Consider the following 14,927-nt stretch of genomic DNA (forward strand, 5'->3'; position numbering starts at 1 on the left):
GGTGTAGAGAAATAAGCATTAATTGTTGAGAGAATACCACAAACAAAAACAAAACTGAATTCTGACTTCTTTTTTTTTTTCCAGTGGCCCTAATCCTCTTCTGTAGACTCTAGAATCTAGATCGTTCTTCTTTAGGTCCAAAGATAATAACTTCAGTTTTGTTAATGCTCAGTTGGAGAAAAACCTAGTTAACCATGTCTGAAAAGGTAATGACTTGTTTTTTGTACAGAATGTCTAGCAATATGTTTTACCCAGAGTTTTCACGCTTCCTCTGTCACTGTCTTCCTCCTGAGGTGAGGGCTGTGGTGTCTGTGTGGGCAGAACCGGATAGAAGCTGTGGGAGGAGCTGCTGGACAAACAGAGCCGAGCCGGAGCTTTACCATCAGATGATATTCCGACTCAGTACAGCATGGTGGCGCAGCTGGAGAAAGACAGGGAGGGAGGCGGAAGAAAGGCTGGGAACAAGAAAGAAAAGGATCAGGTAGGAGCGAATGAGGAAACATTTAACACCCATTCTATGCCTGTCAGGAGGAAACAACATCGCATTCCTTCTGAGTCAGCTGCAGGCAGGCCGAAGAGGGACACACCTGTAGAAAAAACGTTTCTGGGCTGAAAGGAAGTTAGAGCGACTTAAGTTAACTCACTCAAGTTTTTTTCCTCACACATAGTGCAAAGTAGTTGGTAAGCTTGTTAAATAAGTTCAATATATAAATATAACAAAGGGCATTGATATGTAAAATATTTTTGTTATTGCTTTAGAGTCTCTGAAAGGACTTAATTAAAGTCTACCATTATTCTAAAACACTGGAAACTGGGTGACTACTTGTTTTTGGTAGGAACATAGAACGTAGAAATGTTTGTAAAATCCACAAACATTAATCTGTCAGCTCTTTAGAGTTGTTGGTGCATATACACCAGTGTGTTTATAGGGGCAGAGCAGATATGGAACACTGCTGCTTTCAAAACTAACTTAGGTAAGAAATGCATCTCAGTTAGGCAGCTGGCTCCAGGTGGCTGCCTGTTAAATAATCAGCTTGGTACAATACTCTGTACACTACCATCAGCAATCACTGTCTTTTAAAAGAATACACGCGGTAGAGAAAATGGCGGTTGGAGGGGGTGGCTCCAGCACACAGCACAGACAGTTCAGAAACATTTCGGAATGAGAAAAAAAAGCTATTTATAAACAGATTAACTCATGTTTTAAACTGTTTATTGCTGCCAGATGTATTGTGACTCAAAGTGCAGCCATTCTAAATGACGGCCTTATTGCAGCGTATCGGCAGAATCTTTTAGTGGTATGCAGCACCTGACTGTACTGGCTTACTTTCACCCCCTGAGGACTGAATACTACTAAGTGGATAAAAAGCAGGCAAGCAACATGAAAAAGAAAAGGGAATAATTTTATTGCTATAGCAGAGGACCTTAGATATGAGAAGCAATGAATGAGAAAAATGTTCAGAATGAGAAATTTTACAACTAATTCAAGTAAAGGTAAGACTGTGGTTTCATGTGAGGCAATATGTAATGTTATTTTCAGGCTTCTTTGGTACACATGCATGTTCTGGCCTGCAAAACTTTTTTCTTAACATGCTATGATGGTTATCTTTTATTACTGCTTCATAGTTTCACTTTGTTTAAACATGATTAAAAGTTTACTGTGATTGAAAACTGGTTCTACCAGTCTACTGCTGTATGCCTACCCAGTGGATTGCATTCAGGTAGTCAGTTCAGTTTTCACAGAACTGAGTTTTCTGTGAAAGTAAATTCGTGGAAAGGTATCGATGGCGCGGAAGAAAAACCTTTCATAAGCACAATAATTGAACCAGTTTGTCCTGTCCAGTTCTTCGAAGTCACATGACTATGTACAAGAGCTGACACGCATGCACAATGTGAGGATATGTTGGAATTCAATTCTTTTACTGTTATCCAGTTGAATCCTTATTTTGCCTGCTATGAGAAACTAAAATTTTAAAATGGTGAAAATCCTTTAACATACATTTTTGGAGGTATCTTTGTTTTCATTTTCAACATGTCATGTTGAAATGAAACTTAATGCTCCTATAGGACATAAGAGCCAGATTTAATCCAACTCCCATTGACAGAAGAAGAAATATGATTATTTCAAATTTCACGTCCAGGTATGCCATCAGGACCCGCAGCCTTGTGGGATTTAATCCTGCTCAGACCCGCTCCTACGTCAGTGGGGAGCAAAGTCAGTGGCTGTTGGCCTGGGGTGGTAGCTGCTTTGGTTGCAGTTGTGGTATTCCCTTTCTCAAAACGAGCATAGAAGTTGTTAAGTTCGTTGAGGAAGGAGACATCAGTAGAAGCGGGGGTGGTATTGGGGTTCTTGTAGTCTGAGAATCTGAAGGCCTTGCCACATACGTCGGGGGTTGGCGTTAGAAAAATGATCCTCCACCTTCCTTTTGTAGTGGTGTTTGGACTTCTTGATTCCCTTCTTCAGCTCAGCCCTGGCTGCACTGTAAGTCTGTGCATCCCCTGACCTGAAGGCGATGTTGTGGGCCTTCAGCAGGAGACGAACATCTCGGTTCGTCCAGGGTTTCTGGTTGGGGTACATGGTAATGCGTTTGCAGGTGGTGACACGTTCTATGGTGGTGGAAATATGGTTCAGTACAGATGAGGCGTACTGATCCAAGTCTGTATGGTGGAAAATAGTCCAATCTGTATTCCTGAACCGGTCCTGGAGCACAGCGTCTGAGCCCTCTGGCCACACCTTTACTGTCCTCACGGTAGGTTTCACACGTTGGATGAGTGGTAAGTACCGAGGTGTGAGGAACAGGGAGAGATTGTCTGATTGTCTGATGTTGGGGAGGGGTGTCACATTGTAAGCTCCAGCCAGATTGGAGTAGACATGGTCCAGGGTCTTGTCTCCTCTGGTGTAGCAGGAGACATGTTGGTGGAATCTGGGAAGAACTGTCTTCAAGTTGGAGTGATTGAAATCACCTGCAACAATAAAAGCAGCCTCGGGGTATTTGGTTTGGTGTTTGCTAATAGCCGCATAGAGTTCTTTCATGGCTAGCTTGGCATTAGCATCCGGTGGGGGAGGGGGGGTGTACACGGCAGTGAGGATGATCGAGGTGAATTCCCTTGGGAGGTAATAAGGTCTGCATTTGACCATTAAAAACTCCACATTCTGTGAGCAGTGACTCTCGGTAGTAGCAGAGTCTGTGCACCAAGCTTTGTTAATATAAATGCACAAACCTTCGCCTCTGGTCTTGCCGGAGTCATCTGCTGTCCTGTCGGCTCGGTGTGTGTGATGTCCACTTAGCTGGATAGCATTGTCCGGGCAGCTGTTGTTTAGCCATGTTTCGGTGAAAAACATGACATTTGAGTCCATAATCCGTCTGTCACTCGTGATGGATAGTCGTCACTCGTCCATTTTATTAGCCAGAGAACGGACATTGGCGAGGAAAATGCTGGGTAAAGGGAGCCGGTGTGGTGTTAGCTTTAGCCTAGCTCGCACCCCTCCACGCTTACCCCGCCTTTGTTTACGTTCTCGTCGCGGCCTGCGTACCCTTCCACCCGGCCGGGAGAAGTGAGCAGCCTCCGGTGTTCTGGAGATCTCTGGGATGAGTCGGAGATCGGCGATCATAGAGTCAAAATTGTAGCTCCAAAGGTCCAGAAGTTTGTGTCTGCTGTAGTGCAGCAATTCTGAAAAAAAAGTCCAGTCATGAATAGATAAAAAACCACTAAAGAGCAGATTCTGGAGAGACGCTGAGTCTCGCGTTGTCCACGCACCGCCATTTTGGTCCTATATCCTATATTCATGTATAATATAGGATACATTTATTGGTCAGCCAATTTATCTGCACCGATCGTCTTAACTTTGGGGGATCAGTGATCGGCCGAAACTTACATATATCTGAAGCTGATCTTATCCACTGATCTTATCTACCTCTGCACAGGTTTTAAAAGAATGTATTCTTCTGCTGTGCAGTGAGAGAGGTTTGACTGACAGACTCGCCCATCAGGTCATGTCTGGATGTTTGCAGTTAACAATAGTGACTCCACTTTTGCAAACGAGTGACTTTCTTGCTATATTTAGCAACATATCAGAGATTAAAAAATGGCATCAGCCAAAATCAAAATCAGCAGGTAAGAGATTGGTGTAATTGGCGGTCGGACAGAAAACTGCAATCGGTTCACCCCTACTTAAGATGGAATACATACACATACATTCATGACATACTTTGAGTAAATTCATTTCTCTCAGGTATAATTACAATAGCAAAATATTTTATTTATACCAGGTGAGTCTTTCTCACCTGAAATTGTGGGCCTGTACTAGTCTGATTCAGTGCCTTCAAATAATTATGACAGAAGTTTCACGTAACTTAGAAGTTAATGAAAAATGTTCACTGCTTAGCATGAAAATGTATGTGGCTAAAACAGATAACATTCTGCCAACTACAGCTTAGAGTAGCTCATTGATATATTGATGCCGTTGCCATGTAGCCTTACGTAAAACCATTTTGCTAGACAATGTCAACATTGATAAGTTTTAATTATCAAACACGCCATTTTGAACCCCATAAAACCAGAGAAAACGTAGGGCCAACGAGATTCATCCATCCATCCATCCATCCATCTTCTTCCGCTTATCCGAGGTCGGGTCGCGGGGGTAGCAGCTTCAGAAGGGAGGCCCAGACTTCCCTCTCCCCAGCCACTTCTTCTAGCTCCTCCGGGGGAATCCCGAGGCGTTCCCAGGCCAGCCGAGAGACATAGTCCCTCCAGCGTGTCCTGGGTCTTCCCCGGGGCCTCCTCCCGGTGGGACGTGCCCGGAACACCTCACCAGGGAGGCGTCCAGGAGGCATCCTGACCAGATGCCCGAGCCACCTCAACTGGCTCCTCTCGATGTGAAGGAGCAGCGGCTCTACTCTGAGTCCCTCCCGGATGACTGAGCTTCTCACCCTATCTCTAAGGGAGAGCCCAGCCACCCTACGGAGAAAACCCATTTCGGCCGCTTGTATCCGCGATCTCGTTTTTTCGGTCATGACCCAAAGCTCATGACCATAGATGAGGGTGGGAACATAGATCGACCGGTAAATCGAGAGCTTCGCTTTTTGGCTCAGCTCTCTCTTCACCACGACAGACCGGTACAGGGCCCGCTTGACAGCAGACGCTGCGCCAATCCGCCTGTCGATCTCCCGCTCCCTTCTTCCCCCATTCGTGAACAAGATCCCAAGATACTTAAACTCCTCCACTTGGGGCAGGACACCCCCCCTGACCCGGAGAAGGCACTCTACCCTTTTCCGGCTCAAGACCATGGCCTCGGATTTGGAGGCACTGATCCCCATCCCGGCCGCTTCACACTCGGCTGCGAACCGCTCCAGCGAGAGCTGCAGATCACGATCTGATGAAGCCAAAAGGACCACATCGTCTGCGAAAAGCAGAGATGAGATCCTAAGGCCACCAAATCGGACCCCCTCAACACCTTGGCTCGAGATTAAACTCATTTAAAGTTAATCTAAACTCTTTTGTTGGTCTCAATTCTTCTCTATGGAGCTCTGCCATCTCAGTTTTTGTAGCTGCTTCTTCCTGAAGGCGATCCATCCAGGAGTAGTTGTTAACGTCGATGGTTCTCCTTATCAATCACCATCATGTCAGCCATGTGTTCCCTTCTCCTGTTCCCTGGGTAAAATGAATCAAGTGTAGCTTAAAGCACATATGTGTAGATCAATAACACAAGCATACTAATAAACAGAAGAGTTCTTCTGCTTTGACAACTTTATTTGCCCCACGCTGTGTGTATTTATTTGGAATTGTTTTCTCAGAAGCAGCCGGGCGCTGACACACAGTAAAACCAATACAAAGTTTCTTCTTCCAGAACTAGAACATTACAACTGACCAAATGACACTACTTCTGCTACAAAACAAACAGTGATGTAGCACACAGCTCAGACTGTAAAAATTCTACGGCTGAACAAAGATAACTAGAGTGTTTTATCCATAACTTACATTTTTTTGAAATAATTTAAATAAAATACTTCTAGGATGCAACACAGAAAAAATTATGTAAAACAGACATATTACTTTATATGTATACACACTTTTTTTTTTTTTTTACCATTCAGACATAAAGAATTATAACTGGAATGATCACGTAAATTAGACAAAACATAATTAGTTGTAAGTTTTAGACCTATACACACATACAGCCCTGGGTAAAATGCTACTCTTGTTTTCTTCAAGTTTATTGTTCATTTTTATGTCCTGTACAATAAATAGTTCATAACTGTTTAATTAGAGAATTGATATCTAGCCATTTTAGAAGAATGGAATATCCTATAATAGAAATATTTTTTATTATCTCACAATGGTGGAAACTCCAGTGCAACAACAGCAAAATGAGAAACAATCAAAGCACATAGAGTCATGGAAAGATAAAATATATAAAAAAGAAAGGATAACGTAACCTGCAATAAAGACAAAGTTGGAGTATAAAAATATGGAGCTAAAACAGTCTCGTAATTCACAAATGCACAGATCAAGCTTCACAAATGCACAGAATGTTATGCATGCAGAAGCGCTAGCATAGCTCGGTAGCACAGTTTACTAACTTAGATCGCCATCTTATGTTGATAGTTGCACAATTAAATTGCTTAACATTAATAACCACAAAGGACTGGTGTAGACACGTCCCCACCAACTCTGGCCTGATGGGGACAGTCCCAACCAACATTTACACATTTTTCCTTTATATTCCTGCATCTATTTGCGGACAGCAACTCAACAGCAGCTGCACACTCTGTTCAAAGCTTTAACTGCCTGTGGACGACTGCTTTTTAAAATCTCTTTGTAAAAATTAAATGGCAAGTTCGCTCAGTGAGTTAGTTGAATGGACATCATGTGACTTACTGTGCGCCACATGCGCTATTGCTTTGCATTGAGCCCGGAATATTGGTGGTCGGGGAAATGACACAATCAAGCAAAGAATTTCGAAAAAGGACACAGTGTTTTGCTATTAATTGTAAACTCTATGACTGCAAGATAACAAGGTCCAAAGAAATCACATTTCACAGGTCAGTAAAAAGTTTTAATTAAAAACAAAACCAAAAAAACCTATATATATATATATATATATATATATATATAAAAAATTCCCTTCTCACCCACCGCGGGTGGTTCTTATCCTCTGAGCTCAGGTCCTCTACCAGAGGCCTGGGAGCTTGAGGGTTCTGCGCAGTATCTTGGCTGTGCCAAGGACTGCACATTTCTGGACTGAGATGTCTGATGTTGTTCCTGGGATCTGTTGTAGCCATTGGTCCAGTTTGGGGGTGACTGCCCCGAGGGCCCCGATGACCACAGGCACCACTGTGGTCTTCACCTTCCAGGTCCTCTCCAGTTCCTCCCTGAGGCCCTGGTATTTCTCTAGTTTCTCGTGCTCCTTTTTCCTGATGTTGCAGTCGCTTGGTATTGCTACATCTATCACAACGGCTTTCCTCAATAGATAAGGCATCGGTATATCACCTGAGAGGGCAGGGTTCGAATATATATATATATATATATATATATATATATATATATATATATATATATATATATATATATATATATATATATATATATATATATAATATACATATATAATTGGTAAGTTACTATGCCGTAACTTTACAAAAATAAGGCATTTAGGACAGATTATCAGTAGAGCAGGTGTTTAAATTAGCTAATCAACCACCAGGAGTGTTCAGGGGATCACTGATCGCAAAATAAACATAAAGCCTGAAAATTCAGACAACATAAAATTGTAAAGGACTGAATGTTCTGTTTTAGTATTTCTGCGTACTTTGTGTGGGAATTTTTTAGTGCTTTTTATGTTCATTGTAGTTAAATTATAGTCAGAATAGTTGATTTTTTGTTGAGGTCGACAACTGACGGTGGATCAACCATCAAACAATCATCCGATTGTAGCAGAGTAACCAATGTTGAAAAGGTATCATTGAATCAATGTTGTTTTGTGGTTGAAATTTAATGAATGAAATGCCGATGTCTGACAGATCAACATCTATTGATCAGATATCGGAGCTCTGGGTGAGAGCATTTTATTCCTGAGCGGGGAATAATCACGTTTGAAATTAAGCACTGTTCGGGAGAAAGGGTAGTGATTCCTTTCTGTACATTTTCTTACTTGTCCATAAAAAATATTACTGACTGTTTGTGTGTGATATATTTTTGTGTGATATATTGACACAAAAACATCTACAACTTGCTACAAGGAGTGAAGCGGTCCACCCCCACTATTTACATGAGTGGGATGTCCCAACCACACAGCCACTTAGCTGTTGGCTTGTTTGCAAAAGATGTTAATTCAATGTTGAATTATGATCATAAAGGTTGAATTTACGGTTAATGTTGATGACTGATGGTGGATAAAGCATCAAACAATCATCCAATTCTAGCCAAATAAGTAACGTTCTAAAGATGTCATTGAATCAATGTTGTTTTGTGGTCAAATTCTAATGACTGAAATGCCAACGTATTATCCAGTGTTTTTTAACACTGGTACTCAAGGCACACTACCCTGCAAGTTTTAGGCATTTCCCTAATTCAGCACACATGATTTTAATTGATGGCTGATTAACAGGGTTTTGCTGAATTGCACTCATGCTGGTCAGTTTGCCTTGAGGACCAGTGTTGGGAAAAACTGCAAATCACTTTTGATAACAACAAAACAGTTTGTTGCACCTCTCCCCAGTGCTAGATGAGGAATTACACACACACAAAAAAAGCTACAGAACTATCCAAAACTGGTAACACTTTATTTGACAGGGAGTGGATAGGACTGACATAACAGCGTCATGAACACCACATAACACCTGTTATAAACATGAAGGAGTTATGAATGTCTATGACTGTTGTCATGAAGTGTCATTCGGTAAATGAGACTTCATGTCATGTGTCATGAATGACTGTTAGCACTTTTAATGCAAAGTTGTTTTAAAAATTGCATTAAAAGCCCCTTAAAACTGCCAACTTTGCCTTATTTTTTTATATGACACTTTAATGCAAATTGGCACTTTTAACGGACTTTCAAATCTGAGTGCCAGTTACCTGCCTCCGTAACGAGTCAGCTGCGCTCTGTCACAGCATCTTTCGCATATGGGTATACTTCCGGGGACAAAATGCCCCGGCTACATATAGATAAAATTAAATATGATTATAACATTTTACAGTTGTTTTTTTTTGTTGTTTTTTCAATTTTCTAGGGCTAGCAGAGAAGGCCCTCCTTGCCCTCACAGCTCACAACTGTTATTCATTAAATATGCACTTTATAAGGATCCCAAGCTCCTGTCCACACTTTGGTCTGACTCCAGTACCATTGGACAAAACGACTTCTGTCTACCATGAGGATAATTGAGAAAACCAGCAATTGAAATGCATTCCTAACTGTAACATTGCACCAATTTGGACATCATTTTGGTTTACTTCATTCTTTAAAATGGCTCTACTTTTTAAAATGTATCTCAGGGTTCTGTGTTATTATTCTATACTTAGAAACACTGAGCTCAACAATAAAGACTAATTAGCTGTATCATAGAAATCTTTCTTTTACAATAATCATTGTCTTTATGTTCATAGAGCTGGATTCCCAAGACCATCAAGAAAAGAGTGTGCACAACTTTTGTTGAAAACACTTTGAGGTAATTTTCTTTTAGTTTTTTATTTTAATTTATGTTTCACTATAGAGTTTTTGGTTTAGAGTGTTTGAGTGTCATTCATAGCAATCATGTCAGAATACTTCTGTAAAGAAAAGTGAAAAAAAATCCATCAAAAGTTAATTGAATCATTTATTATTATTATTATTAGGTAAGCTGTAAAAGTTTATTCTTTTATGGTTTATCTGATCTTCTCAACCAAATTTGTATTTCACAATATTTACTATGCAAGCTAATCAAAAAAGCACTTTTATTCTACTTGATTTCAAAGTCCCCATAGGTATGGTAAAGAATTTCTAATTTGCTTGTAAATTCTATAATCCAAATCCACATGTGTTCTGACAGGTTAAAAAAATCTCTGCCGATGAGTTCCAAAACTTGATATATATTTCCAAATTGTTATCATTTTCATCAGCAAATTGGCCTTTATCTTTTACAGTAGGTGCCCCCTTATTTTTCTATGTTTGGCTTACAAAATAACAGTAACAACAACATACAATAGACAAACCATTGGTGCTTGATGTATGGAATGAAATTGTTTAGTATTCCTGGTCCTCAGAGCACACTGCTTGGTATGTAATAAACATGAACTTTCTTCCTTCTTTGAAGTGCTTCCCTGATGTCACACACCTGAACTAAGTTAATTTATGATTAATAGGCTTCTGAAAGACATGAATGCATGCAGAAGAGTAAATGCTGTCATTTAAATCAGTGTACTGGAATTGAGAATCCAACTGAGAATCTGTGACAATTGTTCACAGGCATCCTTGATCCAGTCTGACTGACTTTAACCTATCTTGCAAAGATTAATGCAAAATCCTCAGTCTGTACATGTTAAAATACTTTCAACTCTAACTGCAGTGAAAGCGGGTTCTACAGATGGTTCACGGAGGAATGATGTACATTAATGTACAGACACTAGATGTTTACTTATATAAATGTTCTGAGGCATTGCATTATTTCTATTTCACGTCACACTTCACGTGACATGGAATGACTGTTGGTACAACATCGTGTCACAACTTTTAAATATGAATTACATCATTTACTTTTTTAAACATCAGTTTTTCTGTTTATGCCAAAAATCTTTTATCGTTTTATATTTTTCACATCACTTTCCATATACTGTTCAGTGGACAGTTTATCCATAAATAAACATGTTTAGATCATGCCTGATCTAAGGTTTATTATTAACTCTGTGCTCTTCATGATGGGAGGCTGTATCAGCCACAGAATAACAGATTTATATTTTTTCTATGTGACAGTAACAGTGGGCTCTGTCAGTGTGGTGGGGTGCAAGAATTGCATGACTCCGTGGCAACAGGAGACTACTTCGGAGCAGCAATTGTTACCCAGTGGGACAGCCAGCAGCACTCGTCTGAATATCCCACAGATGCTTTTGGAGAGTTGGAGTTTGCTGGAGCTGGACGCAGACAAAGCCATGTGTGTAGTTTTGTCTCAGTATACGCACAAATATTCATACACACAGACTGGGTGGGCTAATGTCACTTTGTCCAATTGGCACAGGCAGAGATTAAAGCTCTTTTTCTGCTCCTAGATAATATTAAGTGACTCAGCCTAGTGCGTATTGTCAGATCTATCAAATAATGGCAGAGCAGCATTCATTTTCTATACAAAATATACATTTCAAACCACCTATATAAAAAATTATGTTTTTTATATGCTGATAAACAAGACAGAAATTTTCTAAAATCCTACCCAGATGCCTGTGCCATATGACTCACTATTTTAAACTTTCCACAATGTTGGGAAGCAAAAGTTGTTTAATTGATTATGTTTTTCAATGTTTAATTCACATCTGTGAGTTTGCTCTCTAGAGCAGCAAACTACTAGAACTCCATCCATCCATTATCATACACACTTATCTCTAGTGGGGTCGCAAAGGGTGCTGGTGTCTATCTCCAGTGGTCAATGGGCGAGAGGTAGGGTCACCCTGGACAGGTCGCCAATCCATCACAGACAATTAGAACTCATTCTCAGAATTAGTCCTGGGTTGAAGTTTGTTTCCCTATTATTTTTTTTTACATGAGAGATTTACTTCATCCAATAGTGGGTTAAAACTATTCTGTTTTTTTCAGTTTCTGCGGCTATCATGTGACACACCTCCACAGGTCATCTACACTCTGATGACAGAACATTGGGGCTTACCCTCCCCCAACCTCGTGGTATCAGTGGTGGGAGGTGAGGGACATGAGAAGATTAAGCCGTGGGTGAGAGATATCCTAAGAAAAGGGCTGGTTAGGGCTGCACAGAGTACAGGTAAGAAGGCATCACGCTGCATGGATCCAGCTTATGTTTAACATGGAAACTTTGATTAATAATACATTTATTTTTTATTCAAAATTGTGTTGACTGGTCAGAGGAGGACTGGCAGTTATGTCATGCTTAATGTATTATTCTAGGACCAGACGAGTCAGCCTAAATGTTGGGATTTAATGGATGTTGGATCCTTTAACAACGCTTTTTAAATTTGCATTTTGAACAAGAGTGTAAATAGTGATGGACACTAAGCAAACCAGTGCCACGTTATACCTGCAGTATAAATTAGTTTGAATGAATCCAGGATATCAGTGGATTCTTTTTCTAGAGTGCAAGTCTACTGGACAACAGGGACAACTGAAACTAAAATTATTCAAATTATGCCATCAGCTTAAATCCATCTTTAAGTCAAAAGTTAACACATTTGGCATGGGGAGGGTAGATTATCTGGTGAAGGATAGGTTAACATGTGGCTCACAAACAATGCAACTTTTTTCACTCTCCTGTGTGGCTTGTGGCAACTTTACTGGTCTGTTAACATTCTCATTTTAATTGCAGTTTGTGGAGTATTTTATTTTGAAAAATAATAACATCCACCTCCTTTCTACTTTCTTCCAGCAAAGACTCTTTACACACATGTACAGTTCAATCATCTCTATTGTTGTACTTCAGCTGAATCCCTAGCAGTAGCACAGTTAAGCCAGAACTTTCTAACACCTAATGACACAAGTTATGTTTGCTTGTTAGCAGTGAACACACACACACACCCTAAACCTACCAGGCAGGGTTATTTATGCACGGGTCATGCAAACTGTTTTAAAGTACCAGGAAAACCTGGAGTGGTGTTTTAGCAATATGAGTATTCTATCAATCAAGTGGAATACATTCTTTCACAAAGCAATGGAAACTTTGCCGGGGGACATAATATTTTTCTGGGGGGGTCCAAACAAAATATTTTTCAAAGTTAAAGGGGAAATGTCTCCTTCACACATAATTATTGAAATGCCCAAGATCAGCACAAATTGTAGCTATTGGAGTAAAATTTGCTTTTGAAGACTTATCAATCTGTCTAGTTTACAACAGTCCCAATCTGCACATCACTCTCTCTCCTTGGTGACATCAGTTGAAACAGAATAAATACATAGATACCCTTGCAGTGCAAAGAAATTAAAACTTTGTATTTGGCATAACTTGCATTCATGCAATGCTTTAGACAAATGACAAAATATACTGAACAAAAATATAAACGTTCTATGTAAAATATTGTTGCCACATTTTATTGTCCATCCATCCATTTTCTATATACACCCAGAAGGCTGTTGCTATGCGACATTTTGAACAAGCTATCCGACTGCCATCTCTGATTTAATCACATTTTGCTACAGAAATAAATACAAAAACAGCCCCCTCATACCTACTTGAACCTGGTTGCTAACTATTAATTCAATTTGTAGCAGGTTATAATAGCAATAGGGCGCTCTAAAAAGTAATAATGTTTGTCATGAAAGGGTTTAACAATTGTGAGATTGTAGTAGTTCTTAAAACTAACATTTTGTGTTTTACTTGGAGAAAACACTTTCAATATTAATCATATTGAGCTATATTTGTTCTTGCTTGATTTTTTTCAGTGCAAAGAGCTGCAATGTTTAATTTTTGCCACCAAACTTAATTTCTAATCGGGGTGAATAACCTTAGGTACAATTATATTTGTGTACATCCCTGAAAAATCTAAACGACATCACCAAAATTTAAATTTTCTTCCTCATGTTATTCTATCAGACAACAGTCAGAAAAACATTTACATTTTTGAATGATGCTTCCCTCATGCCGTATTTTAATGCCTTTAACTGATTACATTTGTTTGATATTTCCTACATGTTTATAGTCAAGCCATACTTCCTTGTAACTAACTGTATTTGTCCAGGGGCATGGATTTTGACAGGGGGGCTGAAAGAGGGTGTTTCCCGGTGTGTAGGAGAGGCTGTGAAAGACCATGGGGCTGCAGCTTCAACTGTGTCCCAGAAAAAAGTCACTGTGATTGGCGTGACATCTTGGGGTCTGGTACACAACAGACAGCAGCTTGTCAATGCCCAGGTACTGAATCTATTGTGTTTTGTTCCTTTGCAGAGTGTGAAGTGTCAAATGTTATTAAACGCAGCATGAAAACAATGGCTTTGGTAACCACTGGATTCTTGTGTTGCTGGTCTGAAGGGAAGTTTCCCAGCTCGTTACCATGTCCAGAACACAGCAAATGATACATACTGTTTGGACAACACCTGCCAAGCATTCCTCTTGGTGGACAATGGGAGTATTGGCCAGCGAGGTGGAGAGACAGTCTTTCAACTTAATCTGGAGGACTACATTTCCCATCAGCGCACAGGCATCTGGGGTGAGATGGACTTTTGTGTCTTTAATAAAGTTTTTCAAATAAAAGAGGTTGACATACTTCATTTAGTACATGTCATGAAATTCTGTGGAATTGACATTATGGTATAAAAACCATCAGCTAACCAAATGATCATGTAAGCAGCGAAGAAGCATGCACACTATTCATACCTCATTGTTCTCATTTCTGATTCTTACGTTGTTGATTTAAATCATAGACATACTGCTTAGACATGTTAACATTGACTGTGCAGGAATTTGGAGAACTACATTTCAGGTAGTCCATGTACCAGTCAATCAAATTGGGAACTTATTTTTGTGTTCTAATTATCCTCAGCACAATGACACCACAGCTTCAAAGGTCAAGTGACCCTGTGGGCTACTTTGCTTTAACCTCCTGAGACCCGGGCTTTTGTTTGATGTGCATTTTTTATGTCTCCTTACTATTTGGGATTAGTATGACCTAATTTTAGTTGAAATTAAATTTTAGCTTTCTATGTGCTCTTGAACTATGTCAAAACCAATGCCCTCATATGAGGACAATGGGTCTGTTTTTGCATATACATTTCTCCTTGTCATTTG

General features: G+C 40.0%; 1 protein-coding gene across 1 annotated transcript in view; it reads left to right on the forward strand.

The window, feature by feature from the left end:
• The first annotated feature begins 372 nt into the window (after positions 1-372).
• LOC102222653 (transient receptor potential cation channel subfamily M member 4-like) overlaps positions 373-14,927 on the forward strand; it is a 61,389-nt gene continuing 46,834 nt past the window's right edge. The window contains exons 1-6 of the mRNA XM_023349510.1: positions 373-481; positions 9,604-9,665; positions 10,946-11,123; positions 11,780-11,960; positions 13,885-14,054; positions 14,172-14,349. Coding sequence (XP_023205278.1) covers positions 410-481; positions 9,604-9,665; positions 10,946-11,123; positions 11,780-11,960; positions 13,885-14,054; positions 14,172-14,349 — 841 coding nt within the window. The 5' untranslated portion in view covers positions 373-409. The remainder of the gene's footprint in view (positions 482-9,603; positions 9,666-10,945; positions 11,124-11,779; positions 11,961-13,884; positions 14,055-14,171; positions 14,350-14,927) is intronic.

This window comes from Xiphophorus maculatus, chromosome 16 (assembly GCF_002775205.1).
Source record: "Xiphophorus maculatus strain JP 163 A chromosome 16, X_maculatus-5.0-male, whole genome shotgun sequence".
Lineage (NCBI taxonomy): Eukaryota > Metazoa > Chordata > Actinopteri > Cyprinodontiformes > Poeciliidae > Xiphophorus > Xiphophorus maculatus.